The following is a 15,307-nucleotide window of genomic DNA, read 5'->3' as shown; positions in this document are numbered from 1 at the left end:
GCACAGGGACATGCCAGGGGTTAGACCAGGGAAATAGATAGATTGTAATGTGCTCTAGCAATCCTTAGGTGGTCCCCAGGCCGCTCAAAACTGCTCTGGGGGCACAACAGAGAAACAGAGAGCCATGACTGGCTCCTCCCCACTCTTGTGCCCTATGCAAGATGGAGGCAATACAGAATCTGGCCCAATATGTTACCATTAGAGAATATAAAAAGAATTAGGAGATCTTACAGATATCTGCTATTGGATTTCTAAAGCTTTCCTTTCTGTATCAGACACTAAGGGTCTGAGCCAAAGCCTGCTGGAGTCCCTGGGAATCTTTCCGTGGACTTCTGTGAACGTTAGATCAGGCCCTGAAACATCCTTGCATTCAGAGAGGTGGAGTTTAACTTAATATCTGAATCTGTGCCCCTTTGTCAATTTGCTGCCTTGATAGCACTATGGGCTTGATTCTGCAGCCCCTATATAAACAAAACTCATATGGAAGTCAATGGGATTTTTCTATGCATAAAGCGTGTGGCTCAAGCCTAGTATTCAGAAACCTCAGTTATGATACAAAGAATTTTTATTCTTTAAAACTATAGCTACAAGAAATTCATAATTGTAACTTACAACTCCCAAATTTGAGAGGACAAGCATGACCATCCATTGGAAAATCCACTAATCTCATGGGACATTCTGCACTTATGGTAAGCCTATAATGAAACAAATTGAATATGCTTTGGTTTGGATTTTGTCTAGGCAGCATAACTTTTTTCTACAGTAATTGAAAGAAGCCAAACAAATAAACTGAATACCTCATTGTGTATAAGATGGTGCCATTTCTCATTATTCTAAAGAGTTTATTTGGGGCTGTCATATTATGCGAGACGGATTTTTTCCCATTCCTGAAAAAAGTGTCAGGTGTCCACACTTTCGAAACCATCATGTTATTAAGTCTTAAAATTTCAATGGGACCATCATATTTTAATCTTTTGTCCACCCATGTCTGACGAAAGAAGACATCCATTGTGTATTCCTGTAGTATATTGTAGAAAAAACAAATGTTACACTTTTATGTGTATGTTTCCTGTAAAAATCCCTTAGAGGCAAACACATGAGTGGCTAAGTAAATGTTGTTAAGTCAACTACAAAATATATTTCTACCAATTAAAGCGAATTGTGCTCTTCTTAATACCTTAATTTCCCACATTAGTCATATAAATAAATTGCTATACATATTTAATCATTCAGGAGTAATTACTATAATCTAATAAAATTGCAGGAAGCAGACAAATTAGCTTGTACTCTAGCATATAAGTGGAAACAAAATGACTAATGTGATAACAAGTGTCAATGGACTGTAAAAAAAATCCATGGATTTTTTATTTTTATTTTTTTTACAGCTGGACAGATTAAAAATATAAGGACACATGATTTCTTATTTCTCCCAAGTTCACCAAAATCAAAGAAGGAAATATACATCTAATTTCAGTTGACAAAAGCAGATGGTTTACTGAAAAGGGATCAATAGTTCTTTTGTCACATCTACAAAAAAAGTGTCTATAATAAACCCTGCTCCTGCAAACATTTATGTTTTAACTTTAGGCACCTGCGTAGTCCCATTGACTAACAGGGGACTACTCACATGTTTAAAATAAAGTGTGTGCACAAATATTTGCACGATTAGGGCCATGAATATGTAACAAGAACACACACACATTAATGAATGCATGAAGGAAGGAATGTTTACGTGGTACTTTTTATCTTGGGATATCAAAGCACCTGCACACCATCTTACTCACATAATATTGGTTTACCAGTGAAGGACACTATCCCCTCTAGCTGTTATGTAGCTGCAGTTTTGTGCTAAAACATCTTAAAATTATTGTGATCTAATTTCTTTCTGGCAATTTTCCAAGAAGTGTATGAAACGTAAAACCTCCTCATTAGAGACTTGATCCGGCAAACCCTTCCTCACACAGGTAATCAATCATTGGGCCTCCTCACAATCACTGGAACTGCTCATGTGATTAATGACTATCAGATGAGCAAGGATTTATAGGACTGGGCTCCTAATTTTATTGTATGATAGTGGTGGCTTGGCTTGGGGAACTTGTTTCGTGTATAGAAGGAGTATGTAACAATATGCATATCTCATGATCTTTCACTGCTTTTGTCCTGTTTTGTCTCCTTCCCCTTCCACTTTGTGTTCATTCTCACCCCTTGCTATATCATGCCTAATTCAGTTTATGGCTATGCAATTCTGCATTATATCTAATGTTATGTCATTGAGCTCAATAAGGCTGCTTGCAACTGTAAAAAGTACTCAATGTGAGTAATAGTTGTAGAATTGAGCCTTTAATCGTTAGCGCCTTGGGGCAGAGATTTGCCAGTTTTAGTTGCCTGTAAAGTGCCAAGCACACCCATAGTGCTGTATAATTAAATAAGCTGAGCTAATAATTCACAATTAATAATTTAGTTGACAAATACAGTCTTTTCTGTGGTGTTACTTAATTATCTCAAATGTATTCATTACTCAGATTTACTTGGGGCAGATCCTAATATACTTACTCATGCTGAATAGCACCCTAATGCACAAGTGCAACCACTTAATGAGCAAGGTGCTATTCAGAAGCCGTAAGGCCCTTGAAGAATATCTTGTCTAAACTTTACTCCAAAGCTTAGCAATATATCTATATAATTTGAGCTGTGGTGCTTAACCACAGAAGTCACACAACAGTTTTTCTTTTCCCCTTATTAAGGGCTGGGACTTGCACCATAGAAGTCAATGGGACTTATTCTGGATCAGGCCTTGAATGAGTGTGGAAGCCTTTCAGGCACAAATGTGTGTGCATTTAACATTTGTCTTCTGTGACTACTCATGCATGTCACCTTGACATTCACTTTTTGCAAACACTTTTTCTGGTAAAACTCTTTCACTTGAATGTTTAGTGAAAGTGATGCCAAGAGGGGCATGAAGATGGACGACAATTCATTTGAAGTGAAAATGTCAACAAATATTTGGGGAATAATGTCATTATTTACCCATTAGTAATAAATACTAAGAAGCCAGTGAGGCAGAGAAAGGCTAGCTCCAGAGGGGAAAGGCATTTCTGTGACCTCATCAGAGAAATCATCTGCTCTCCGTACAGTGCTCTCAGATACCCCACTGAGCCCGAGTTGGCTCTGACACAGTATAAATCTGTTGTAAAGTAATTGATGTCAATTCTTTCTACCATTCTAAAAACAGTCTGAGTGAGATCAGAATCAGGCTGGCTCTATCTAATTATAGCCTACAAATTAAGCTGCTGGTAATCTTTCCTACTTTGCATGATTGACAGTACAGTACAAAGTCATATGAATTAAGCATTCACTCCTTTCTGCAGTTAATGGTTTCTCAGCACCAGAAAATGGTATTTTAATTCCAGAAGTACATACCATTTCTACATCGGAAACAGGTCCAAAACTGGTGACATATATATCTGTTTTGACTTCAGTAACAGGACCTAACATATAAAAAGGAAGTGAGCAAGAAAAATTTAATTTTGCAGGTTAACATGTCTCAAAAATGATATCAGCACATATGCCACATTTTATGCAGTTGTCACTCTGAAAATTCTTTGGACTAATGAGAGGAAAACACATAGACAGCATGTTCTCAGAACTAAGCCTACTGTAATTTACAATGGTTGCACAGTGTTAATTATCAAAGAATTACCTTCACTTGCGGGAAAGTAAATCATCTATGTTTACAATGCAAATTCCCACTCAGAAAATATACTTTGACTCAGTGGATAAGAAAACAGGTGCCACAATGGAAAGACTTAAGTAAATTAGTATTTTAAACTATTAGGGGCCTGATTCAGCAAAACCTTATTACCGAGACCAAGTTATTTACTAGTAACATGCATAAATCTACTAAATTAATGGGAATATAAGTATTGTAAGCAGTATGCTACCTTTGACCCATTCTTGCAACTTCTGCTGATATTAACAGCATGGTCATGAAAGTTGCACTGAATACTTATGTCCTATGCTTGTCAGTAGATTGGATACAGCATGGGAAATAACAGTTCACTGCAAAGATTCACCACCTACATCCATCATTGTTCTTTGCCATTGTTGTATCAACTGGGCAAGGTACTAACAAACTTCAACAGGACTTTATTTTTAAAGTGGAAACCTCTTTACCTAGCTGCTGCTGCATCCTCTGTAGCTCTCACTCTGCTTCCTCAACTCCTCACCCCTCCTTCCTGTTTCCTGTCCTTTCAGACTCCCAACCGCCAGTGCTCCCAGTTCTAGTAATTACAAGCAACATATAAACACCACAGCCATCCTATAGAGAAACCACCTTCAGAAGATCAATAAGGATACAACAACTAATAAGGGCCTGATCCAACTCCCATTAAAGTAAATGGAAAGACTTCTGTAGAGTTTAATGTGAATTGAATCTGTCCCTACTGAGACAGCTATAAGGGTGCTAAATAGTACTAACTGGGTGTTTTGTGATGTGGGCACTAGTCCAATAGCAATTTAACTTGGACCATCAACTCATGTCATATATGCTATTAAACAGCCATTAGATAGCAACAACTTTGGGACATATTTGAACTGGTAATCTAGAGGCGAAAGGATCCACAGTTTTCAGTCTCCTGAGATTCATGTTTCTAAAGAAAAGACATTATTTGAGTCTATATTAACTCAGGCTTTTTGATAGTTCTTACAATCCAATAAGAAGCAAGTGAAAACTTGAAGATTTTGTTTCAAAGGCAAAGAATGTCTGCTTCTTGTAAAACTGTTGTGCGCACAGATGTCATTTTAAATCAAAATGCAGAAATGAAAGGAAAGAAGAAAGTAGACAACTTGCAAACAAGTGAACTATTTCTCTCTTCAGCCAAGCACATACATTGTCAACTACAAACCAAAAGCAAATTAAAAGTTTGTAAAATTATTCCATTGAACAGCCTTCACATTATGTCTTAAGGAAAAGTTAGGAGAAAATGCTAGCAGTAATCTCTATTACTCAAGGATATCTGAATATGAGTACTATATTTTAGATTACATAACCACCTTAATCAGCTACTTCATCTGTTAGCTCTAAGAAACTGAGTTTAACATTTCTCAAACTTTTTTACATTCTCTTTCTTTTCAAAGTGTATTTTCCCATTTTAATTTCACAGATTGCTATAATTTTATAACTGCATCAAAATCACCAATGGCACAAACATCCATTGGAATGGGGGCCTCTTGCAGACACAGACTGATTATTTTGATCTGCTAAATTGCTGCAACATCATGGATGACAAGTTTACAGAGTGTATTAACTGAAATCACTCTTTGCAAACAGAAGATGCAAAACTAAGGCCAGGAAACTTATTTAAAATCTCAAATTAGGCAACACAGAGGTCTAATGACAGTACCTCATGGGACCAGTGTTTGAGTAACTAGTTACACCCCCACATCACAGATAGGTGGAGGCTAGAAGCACTGCAGAGTAGAGCTGTGTGACAAGCAGAATTTCCAACATCTCAAAAAAAAAATAAGTTCCTAAATTTCCAAAAAGAAAATAAAAAGTTATTTTCAGGTCAATTGAAATATTTCATTTCGATTTTGAGATTTTTTTTTATAAATATAAATTTCTGAACAAATAGTTTTTTGAAACAGAAAATCAGTTCCAAAAAAATATCAAAATGAAACATTTCAATCTTAACAAAGCGCTTTCTTCCCTCCCCCACCACCCCCAAAAAACCAAACAAACCGAAGTTTCGTCAAAATGGACATGTTCCCACGGGAAGTTTCCATCTTGACAAAATGGCATTTTCCGGTGGGAAAATGATACATTGGAAAATGTTTGATTAGCTCTACTGCAGAAGTAAATTTGATCTGATAAAGGAACATATGACTTCCTAGCAACTACTTCTAGTCAACTCTTGGAATAGGTTTAATGAGCTCCTGAGTTAAAGGCCCCTTTATTTGGTGTGAATGTGTCTAAGGGAGAATAAAGAAGGAAATAGGAGCTCACAGAGGAGAACTCACTCTCTCTCTCTCACACACACATCCCTAAAATTAAGGGACTGCTCAATGACTTCAATTGTGTTGTCTCATCTAATGTCAGTGAGAAACTGAAATTAATTCTTTACATTTTAAGGCATTACAACCCATAAACCATGTCAATGTAAATAAAATCATTTAATTTTAAAGGGTTTTAGGGGAATGTCATGCTTACGAAAGTAAAAAGTGAAATATTAACGGCAGCAGCTTACAGAATTAGACATAAAGAATGCAAGCAATGTTCAAACTTTCAGCTAGAGTTCTACCACTCATCCTGACCGGCCAACATTCTGCTTTTCCTGTTCTCTGGCCACAGGCTACCAATCATGCTAAACTGGTGGTTTGGAAGTGTGTACTAGGAGCTGGTATATAGTCAAACTCACTTTGACTTGAAACTAAATGACACTCCAGTATGAAAGCACTGTACTACTTGAGATTATTAACTATGTAATCAGAATGACTTGTTATAAAAGCCTAACCTGCTGTTATTGACAGAGTGGACATTTATATATTAAATTACCTTAAGCAGAGGATTGTACAGAAGCCTATTAACACTGGATTTGATCAGTAAAAATTGCTCTTCACTGGACCATGTGAATGTTTCTGCACATCAACAAATCCTCAGAAACATTAAGAAACTATTTACAATACACTTGTAGTGAGTATTTTTTTAATAGGGAGTCCTACACACTGCTATGGGCACTCTCAAGCCTGAATCACAGCCTGCAAGATAAAATGCTTCTAGATCTGCTCATGCAGGATTAAAATCAACCCAGGCAAAAAGCTAGAATTAATTGGGTGTGTTCAGGGAAGTTAATGGGTTACTGAAAGGGACAGATTCCAGCCCCTAAAACTATGGACAGGCCACAGGATAATAGCACAGGGTTCCCATGACTGCTATTCCAGCCTACGGGCTGAATTGTAGCCACAGGCCTCCCAATGCCCCCTATGAAGAGGTTCTGGGCTAGTGGAGCCTTGTAAGTTTTGATCCATTATCTCCTCCCCTGTGCCACCCTTGGCCTATCCTTAGTGGACAACTCTAGGGTAACTGCAGGAACAATGTGGAGCTTACATGGTGCAGAAAGTCTTGTATGGACCTTGGCAAATTTCACCATTCGAGAAATTTCTAACAGACGAATTAGGAAATTAATTAGGGGTTAAGCTTTGTGTAGAGACTTCTATATGTGAAGTGCAATTTAGGTGCTAAGCATTGTTAATACCATTATTATGAGAACAGTCCTTTGGGCACCTGGATATATTATCTGTTTTAGGACTGTCCCCAGAGGTATGGCTAAAATCAACGGGTACGGCAAAAGCAGTTTGTGGATGACTTGGTACTTTCTCTTTTTAGGTAACTTCTGGCTAGACAATAGAGGAAAATAACATATGTTTGGGACTGGGAAGCCATCAACCAATATAGTTCAAATAAAACCAAAAGAGCAATCGGTAAGAATAGCAGAAGGAGACCTGAATGGGGCCAACATTTTGGTTTTAAATTGTGAAGTCATGGTAACTGAGTAGGACATTTTTTGAAAGTGAATGTGTAGTGGTCTCGGAAGGTCCAAGATAGACAGCACTGGGCAATGCACCCCCCACAGTCTGTTCAGACAGACAGAGACAGACAGAGAGATACCACATAGGCATCATCAGTTCTCAAATACCAATGCCTCTTCACCTGCCCATGTGACTGAACCCTGACCCTCTCCAGTAATAAGGAGATAGCTCAGTCTCTTTGCCTGTTCAACAGTTAGTCTCTCTGCTGAAACTGCCAACAAGGATGGTAACTAGTGCCAATTTCATGATGTATACAGGTGTCTACTGAGAACTGGACAAATATCACCAGCTAATTTTACATAAGTCACTGAACAGCAGACAGATGGTAATGACATCAGTCACTACCAGCCTGGGCCAGATTCAGATCAGCCAACTACAGGTAAACAGTCCCATATCCTGCTAATAATCTCCTGACTCATCCAATCTAACCAGCTGAGGAAGACTGGACAATTGCCTGGAAACCCAATCAGCTTCATGGCACAGTTCCCATTACTAGCCCACTGATGATTTTTAATAAGTACATTAGGCCATATGATGTAACCTTGAAGCTATGCATGAAGTTTTAATGAAGGCTAATAATTGTAAATATTTTTCTATCCTCTAGAAACAGACTAAATTACCTTTCTGTTTTTCCAGTGTATCTTGTGGTTATTTTCTGGCTTACTGGATGACAAGTCTAAATTAAAGGCCTGACCCCACAAGCCCTTCCTCACTCAAGTATTTCTTGCTCACAATAGGAGCTCTACAGATTTTCAAAAGTAGCCTTAAACCATTAACAAAATAATGTACTGGTCTCTCTGGACTGGTAGCGAGTCCAAACTCTCTGGAAGTGATGCTCGGGTGCTGAGCACTGAGAGGCTAGTGTGTCCCCTCAGGATGGGTGGAAGGACCTTTGTAAGAACCCTTCTGGGTAATGCTTGGAGTGGAGCTGTTCAGCTCCACAAAGAATTCATGCACACTTTCACCAGTGGGGAAACAGGCAAATCCTCCTGATCCTCAAAAGTTATTAATCAATTAAAAACTGAGTAAAAATGCTTATATAAATGTCTATAATTCAAGTGCAGTACAATTGTGAAAGTGACTGTGTAGAGTGGCATTATGGGATTCCATGTTTACTGTCTCTCAATTATTTCCAGCTCAAGCAGGCACAGTTTACAAATATAAACAAGGTAGAGGGGATTTTGGGAGCGGGGGTTCTCTAACTGCCAGCTCGTCAAACTCAGTCTAGATTCTGACATTCAAGCTGGTTGTTTCATTTTCAGACATTATCACTAGTAATAAAGACCGTGCAGACCAAATGATGCCCTGAGTGACACCTGTACAGCCCCAGTGCATTCAGATTATGTTCTCAGTGACACCTGTGTAAACCCATTATCTTCCGCTAGCTTACACATGTGTAGCTCATTAGAAATTAGTAAACAATTCTGTAGATTACGAACAAAAAGGAGTAGAATCCATCTTATTCCCTCTTAGCTGCATCAGCTCTGTCGACTACATCAGGGCTAACAGTGGGAAAAAAACAACACGTACATAGTTTTGCTAGTCATGTATGCAAATATAACACTGATACACACAGGAGTGGATCTGTTGAATAAAAAGAGGCTACCTTTGCATCATTACTTTTCAGACTAGAACTACATGTTAAATTAAGGGGTGGTGGAATTAATCACATCTATAATTTTTAACAAAATTTGTTTTTAAATCTAATATGTATTTCATTAGTCCATGAAATATCAGTGATTTTTAAGGAAAAATATTAATCATGTCCAAACTGGATCCCATGCTTATTTTACATGATAATTTCACATAGAGGTTAATTATATAGCTTCACCACTAATTTTAAAAAAGGGACGTATAATACTTTTAGTGATGTAACTCTCCTTAAAGAAATCCTCACTTTGAAATAGTCGCAGTCAGTGTCTGTCTGTGGCATAGGTGTTGTCTTAATCCCCTGGGTCAATAATCAATAGATTGAGACTGAATTACCAGTGTAGTCCGGTGACAGCTGAAAGCAAAACTAGCCCATTAAGGTTTAGTCAGAGTCAATTTGCAACAGCAGCTAAAGATTGCATATGTGATTAAACACAGGCTGGGCATTTATATGAACCATGAAATTTCCTACCATGTCTAGCAGATCAAAAGTTTACTTCGTAAGAATATATGACTTCCCTCACCAGATCAGACCAGTGGTCCATCAAGTCCAGTATCCTGGTCTCTGGCTTTCTCTAGTACCAGATGCTTCAGAAGAAGGTTCACAAAAAAACAAACCAACCACACCAATACCTGTAATGGACAATTAAGGAATAACTTGCCTACAGTTTCTTCCTAACTCCAGTCAGTCAGTGGTTGGCTTATGCCCTGATGCATCCATTATATCCATTTTCATGTTTTAATTATATCTTCTGTCACTGAACATAATCTCATTCTCATTATAAAGGTCTATTTTTCTGAATTGTACTAAGCTCTCAGACTCAATGCTATCTGGTCGCAATGGCTTCCACAGGCTAGTTGTATATTTCATATAAAAAGATTTCCTTTTATTCATTTTGAATTTGCTGCCTTTCAGCTTCATTGAATGTGCCTTTGCTCCTGCATTATGAGAGTGGGTAAACAGGAGGGCCCCATTTGCCTTCTCCATGCCATTCATGGTTAAAAGAGTGTCTGAGTGCAGAGCTCAGCTGTGCCAATCCTATCTGGGTGCATAGTGCAGGTGGGGATTTAAGGTTTCCAGGAAACTTCTCTGCCCTTTGTATGTCCTCACTGAGATTGGGTATAGTGGCAGTCCATTTCCCTGCCCTAAACTCATTGACTGCTCCAAGCAAACAACTCCATCAGCAATAGCCTCTCCAAAATGAATGGCAAAAGGGATCATGACCCCAGTCCACCTCCTAAAGAGCCAGTGGATCTGGCCTAATGTGGGAAGGAAGCACATGCTGCAGCCTCAAAGAGGGTGGGGTACCAGCTAGACTCCCCCATGCTCCAGGAATTATTGCCACTCCATGGGTTGCCACCGGGACTTCCAGCTCTGCACTACCACTTGTGCTGGGATGTGTGCCTTCAAGGCACAATCAACTCCCTAGAGTCATAATACCTACTTGCCTACATCTGTGTACACAACTCCCATTAACTTACCATAGGGGTTATGCCAAAGATAAAATGCTATACATGAGCCTTACCCTAAAGAAAGAGCCATTTGAGTTTACTTTCTCAATAGTAGTGCTTTCAGACTCAGCAAATGTACAAAAATACAGACTTGTGCTGATCCTGTTCCCATTAAATGCAACAGCCAGCATTCTTTGTACTTCAGTAGGAACAGGAGCAGGCTTACCATGTTTACCTGAGAAACCTTGCAAGTTCTAAGGGACCATACAATCCATTAAGAAAACAAACACACCAAAAAGCATGTGTTTATATATATATATATATTAGGGTCATACTTTCATATGTGTGTGTGTGTATATATATATATATATATATACACACACATATGAAAGTATGACCCTAATTGGGATATCACTTGCATTGGTGTAAATCAGGAGTAACTCCATGAAAGTCCATGGAGTTGCATTAAACCAGTATGCATGAGACCAGATTCAGGCACTATATATTTACTCAGGTAAATAATATACCTTTAAAAATCACTTTCAATTATATTAATTTAGTATAAGATCACCAGTCAAATGTGAACATACAGAGAAAATACAGGTATTATAGTTGTTTATAGAAGATTTCTTTTTTCCTTTATTATGATAAAATAAAGGAAACAAACAAGCTGCAAATTCACATTGTGGCTAGAACTGGTGCTCCATTTGATTTTTGCTTCTGAAAATTTTGTGGCAGGATTACCATTTTTGGTAATGCTTTTGCAATTTTGCAACAGATGAGGATGATATATGCAAAATCATAACTTTCTTTTTGTAACTACATCACAGGTATTTACTGTAAACTCCATGCTCTTCTGATCCAGTGCATTGTAATGTTGTTTTGATTTGGAAAGTAGGGTACATTGTAAATTGTAATGAGAATACTGAGCGCAGTGTAATGGAATACATATATTGCAGATAGTGTAATTGACTTGAATTCTACTATAGTATACTTCCAAACCTCATAGAGCAATATTTTATTCATTAGTCTCTACATCTTTTCCCACTCCTGAAACACCACCTGATTATCTTCAAAACAGCTGCACACTAGAAATCTTCCTGATTATACTTCACAGCTTTCTTCTACAAAATTGCCCTTTTAAGTTTTGGAAAAATTAAAGCCATGCTATCGATTTATTTTATGTTGCTATTCATCAGGTTATTCCACTCTCCCAAAATCTGTACTACTACTATTCTGAAAACAGCCTTCTAAAATTTAGAAATCATTTCTTAGATATCATGGCCTTTTTCATGAAAATGTCTATTTTTGTATGCAATAACTGTCAAACTCACAATGCACAGTAACCAGGCATGTTGGGTTTGTATTTGCTTTATTAAGTTAGTTGATCGTTAATGAATGGCACTAGCCTGACTTGCATGGGAGACCTGATTCCTCCATTTATCCACAGAACTGATACAGAATAGGCAATAGCTTCCCCACCCCCAGTTTTACATGAGGTTCAATCCCATACACTTAGAAGTAGTCCCACAAGTAAGATGGTAGTTTGTCTCTAAGCTCATTCAGCCTCGCTTCTGTTACTGCCAACAACTGTGCTAATTAATGCTAATTTTGAGAATTTGGATCCATATTAGGCTTGATCCAATTCCTATTAAAGTATTTTCCATTCAGTTTTATAGGAGCTGGAGCTATCCCGTTTTTAGGAAATCATTCCCCTCCCCGCCCACCCCACCCCCACCAAAAAAAATCTTTCCCATTTTGCCTGTGCATGTAGAATTTTTCACAAATTGTTATTGTAGCAAAGTTGGCATATGCCAGAAACATTCAAAAACTATGGCTAGCTTCCTGAGTCTGATTCTAATCTCACTTACACTAGTGTAAATCAGAAATAACTCCATTGAGTTTGGGTGTATAAAACTAAAGTCATAATAATGCCAGGGAAATAAGTTCTTGGGCCTTGTTTGGAGCTGCAAGAGCTATGGGTGGTAAATAAGCTTCAGCACTGAATATAATGTTGTTTGTCAGCATGTGACATAACTTTGACATTACTGAAACATACTGTACTTTTCCCCTGTGAATATTGCTGTCCTCTGTGACACTTGTTTACTATGCATTCATTGGTGAATGACCCACTTTTAAAATATGAATCACATTTACCATAAATATTTATCAGCAAAGACCGGAATACAAGAAAAAACATGATTGAGGAAGTAAATATTTTAATGATTAATCATTTGCTATTACTCTGAGTTCTGTCAAAGACTCAAACCTCAACATTTATATGCATTACTTTATGCTAAAAGCGACTCTTGCCAGTTCAGGTGAAGGTAACTTTTGCAACTAAAGACACCTTCTTAAAGATTAAATTAAAGTGTATTTTTCATGTATTACTTATAAACTTTATAACATTAAACCACTCACCTTTGAGTTTTAAAGTTAGCTACTGGAAGAAACAACAAGCAGTCTAGTCCCCATATTTTAAAATATTCACCAAAAATACATTTTTCAATCTCAACTCTGGGTTTTTCTTTCACCTGCAAAACCTCAACTATTTGTTTACATTTGTAGTTGGGAGGTGAGAAGGAGGATACAATTCTCTTTTGCTTCCTGCTAGAATTTTTAAAAGCCAATAACATGTTTTTAATTATTCTGTATTTAGACAATAAGCTGCAAATATAAAATCTCCATAAACTGTATATTGGGTTACAGATTCAGCATTCTGCACTCATTTTAGACATTCAAATACTTCAGTTAAAGCATATTTTTACATGCTTAATAATTGTGTGTTCAAAAAAGAATGACGAAGTCTTTTTCACAGCACATCCCTCTGAAAGAAACCTGCAGAAGAGTAATCTGTCTTTAGGAGAGTCAAACTGCAAAAGACCATCTGCGTAAATTATCCTCACCGGTACTTTAACAAGATTAACTTTATTTACACCTAATGTCCTAAGCCTAGCTAATAGAAAGCCCACTCCATAAGGTAAAAGACATCTAAAATAAACAAACATTGATTTATGGTGCTGTGTGTGTGTTTTTCTTGTACGGTAGAGTCATGCATGTGTGCATATTATTTGGTATGTGTATGGAGTGTTTTAACTTGGTGTAGATGTATCAAGTGTATGAAGAAGGTATGTCAGGACAGGAGCAAAGTATTTCACAGAACAAACCTACATAAAGCCCTCTTTCAAACCTGATGAGTAGTAGCCCCATGACTGTCTTTGTCAACCTGGTGCATCACCAGAGATGCTGTGTCATTTTTCTTTTCCCCAAGCCTACATTTTAATACCCTCATTCCAGGAAAGAGTAAAAGCTGGATTTACCTGGATCATGATGGTTTTTGGTCCTTAGCTCCCAAATTGTACCATCAAAAGAGAGAACACACTGTCTAGCTTCTCCTATAGCACCAGAAAAAAAACCCTGGCCCCGGATACTTCCTGGAACAATTGTGCCACAAAAACCCAGATTCAATACATGGAGCCAGCTAAATATTGTTCTAAAGAAAAAGGCAAAAATTGAGGTATTTCAGTTAAAAATTGTCAGGGTCTGATACCTAATTCGTATTTTTTTTCCCAGTACTATTTGAGCAGATGCATCAGGGTCCAGATTTGTCAGTGAAGTAGGAGTAGCTATGCTGGTTTCTATTTAGATTGTACATATAGCATCTTGGGGCCCAAAACGGACAAAATCCAGCTGGATTCAGGAGTTAGATACATATTTTTGCACCCCCATTGTGCCAATATATGTTCGGCTCAAAATATTTGTAGAGCAGTAGGAGCAGCTAAACCCATTCTGTGTTAAGCAGTGGAACTTGGGAGATGGGGGCTAAAAATTAGCAGGATCCAGCAGTGTTCAGGTGACATATCTGAATCTTTGAGCGTTGTTATGCTGAAATTTTTGGCAGACTCAGTATAGCTAAACTGGTTCTATGCAGTGGAATTTGGGCTATTGCTGCCTAAATTTGTCAGGACCCACATGCTGGACTTGGGCATCTATGACACTTCTGCTCCAGAGTCCAGATTTGGGACTCAAAAATCAGCAGGATTTGGCAGGATCCAAGTAGATCCAGCTTTTTTGCTCTCCTTGCTCCCACTGATTTAGCTTCTCCTCGGGCTCTGAGGGACAATATTTTTGGGCAGGAGGAGCAGGAGGGGTATTTTCACATTATCATTGGTCAATAACAATCAGGATCATTACTTTTTTTGTTTCTTTTTTAAACGCACAAAGCATACCTAGTTCTCCCCACAGACAGACACACAGGCAGACTGACAGACAGGAGGGACCGTGCACAGTAACCATACCCCCAAATCCAGGACGCAGCCTGTTGTCATAACCATCCAGGAGACTGTTCAGGATGCTTGTAAAATTCTCCGGCCATAATTTCTCCTCCTTTTTGATCTGTCCCGGGGGCTCGGTGACGCTGCAAGGGGAACAGACAAGCCATTATCATTGTTGATGCGAACGGGGGACTAGGATCGGCCAGTGGTCAGGATGGGTTGTCTTCACCACCACCACCATCATCACCACCCTCCTTCCCCTGCCCCGGGTCAGAAGCAAGGTCCAAAGCCAGCCGCGCCGGGAATCAATCAAAGGGCAGGTGGCGGCGATGCAAGGTGGCCTG

General features: G+C 38.3%; 1 protein-coding gene across 6 annotated transcripts in view; it reads right to left on the bottom strand.

Annotated features, from left to right (window-relative positions):
• GABRA4 (gamma-aminobutyric acid type A receptor subunit alpha4) overlaps window positions 1-15,307 on the bottom strand; it is an 82,497-nt gene that overhangs the window by 44,527 nt on the left and 22,663 nt on the right. For 2 of the 6 annotated variants that reach the window (XM_039542556.1, XM_039542554.1), the window contains exons 2-5: window positions 14,919-15,106; window positions 3,421-3,488; window positions 798-1,018; window positions 613-695 (exon numbers count right to left, since the gene is read on the bottom strand). In XM_039542556.1, coding sequence (XP_039398490.1) covers window positions 613-695; window positions 798-1,018; window positions 3,421-3,488; window positions 14,919-14,985 — 439 coding nt within the window. In that variant the 5' untranslated portion in view covers window positions 14,986-15,106. Of the gene's footprint in view, window positions 1-612; window positions 696-797; window positions 1,019-3,420; window positions 3,489-4,173; window positions 4,281-14,009; window positions 14,183-14,918; window positions 15,107-15,307 lie in introns of those variants that run through there. The other 4 variants (XM_039542557.1, XM_039542555.1, XM_039542559.1 and 1 more) reach the window with 4 other exon arrangements.

This window comes from Mauremys reevesii, linkage group 5 (assembly GCF_016161935.1).
Source record: "Mauremys reevesii isolate NIE-2019 linkage group 5, ASM1616193v1, whole genome shotgun sequence".
In the NCBI taxonomy this organism is placed as follows: domain Eukaryota; kingdom Metazoa; phylum Chordata; order Testudines; family Geoemydidae; genus Mauremys; species Mauremys reevesii.
This window is presented reverse-complemented; position numbering and strand designations above follow the sequence as displayed.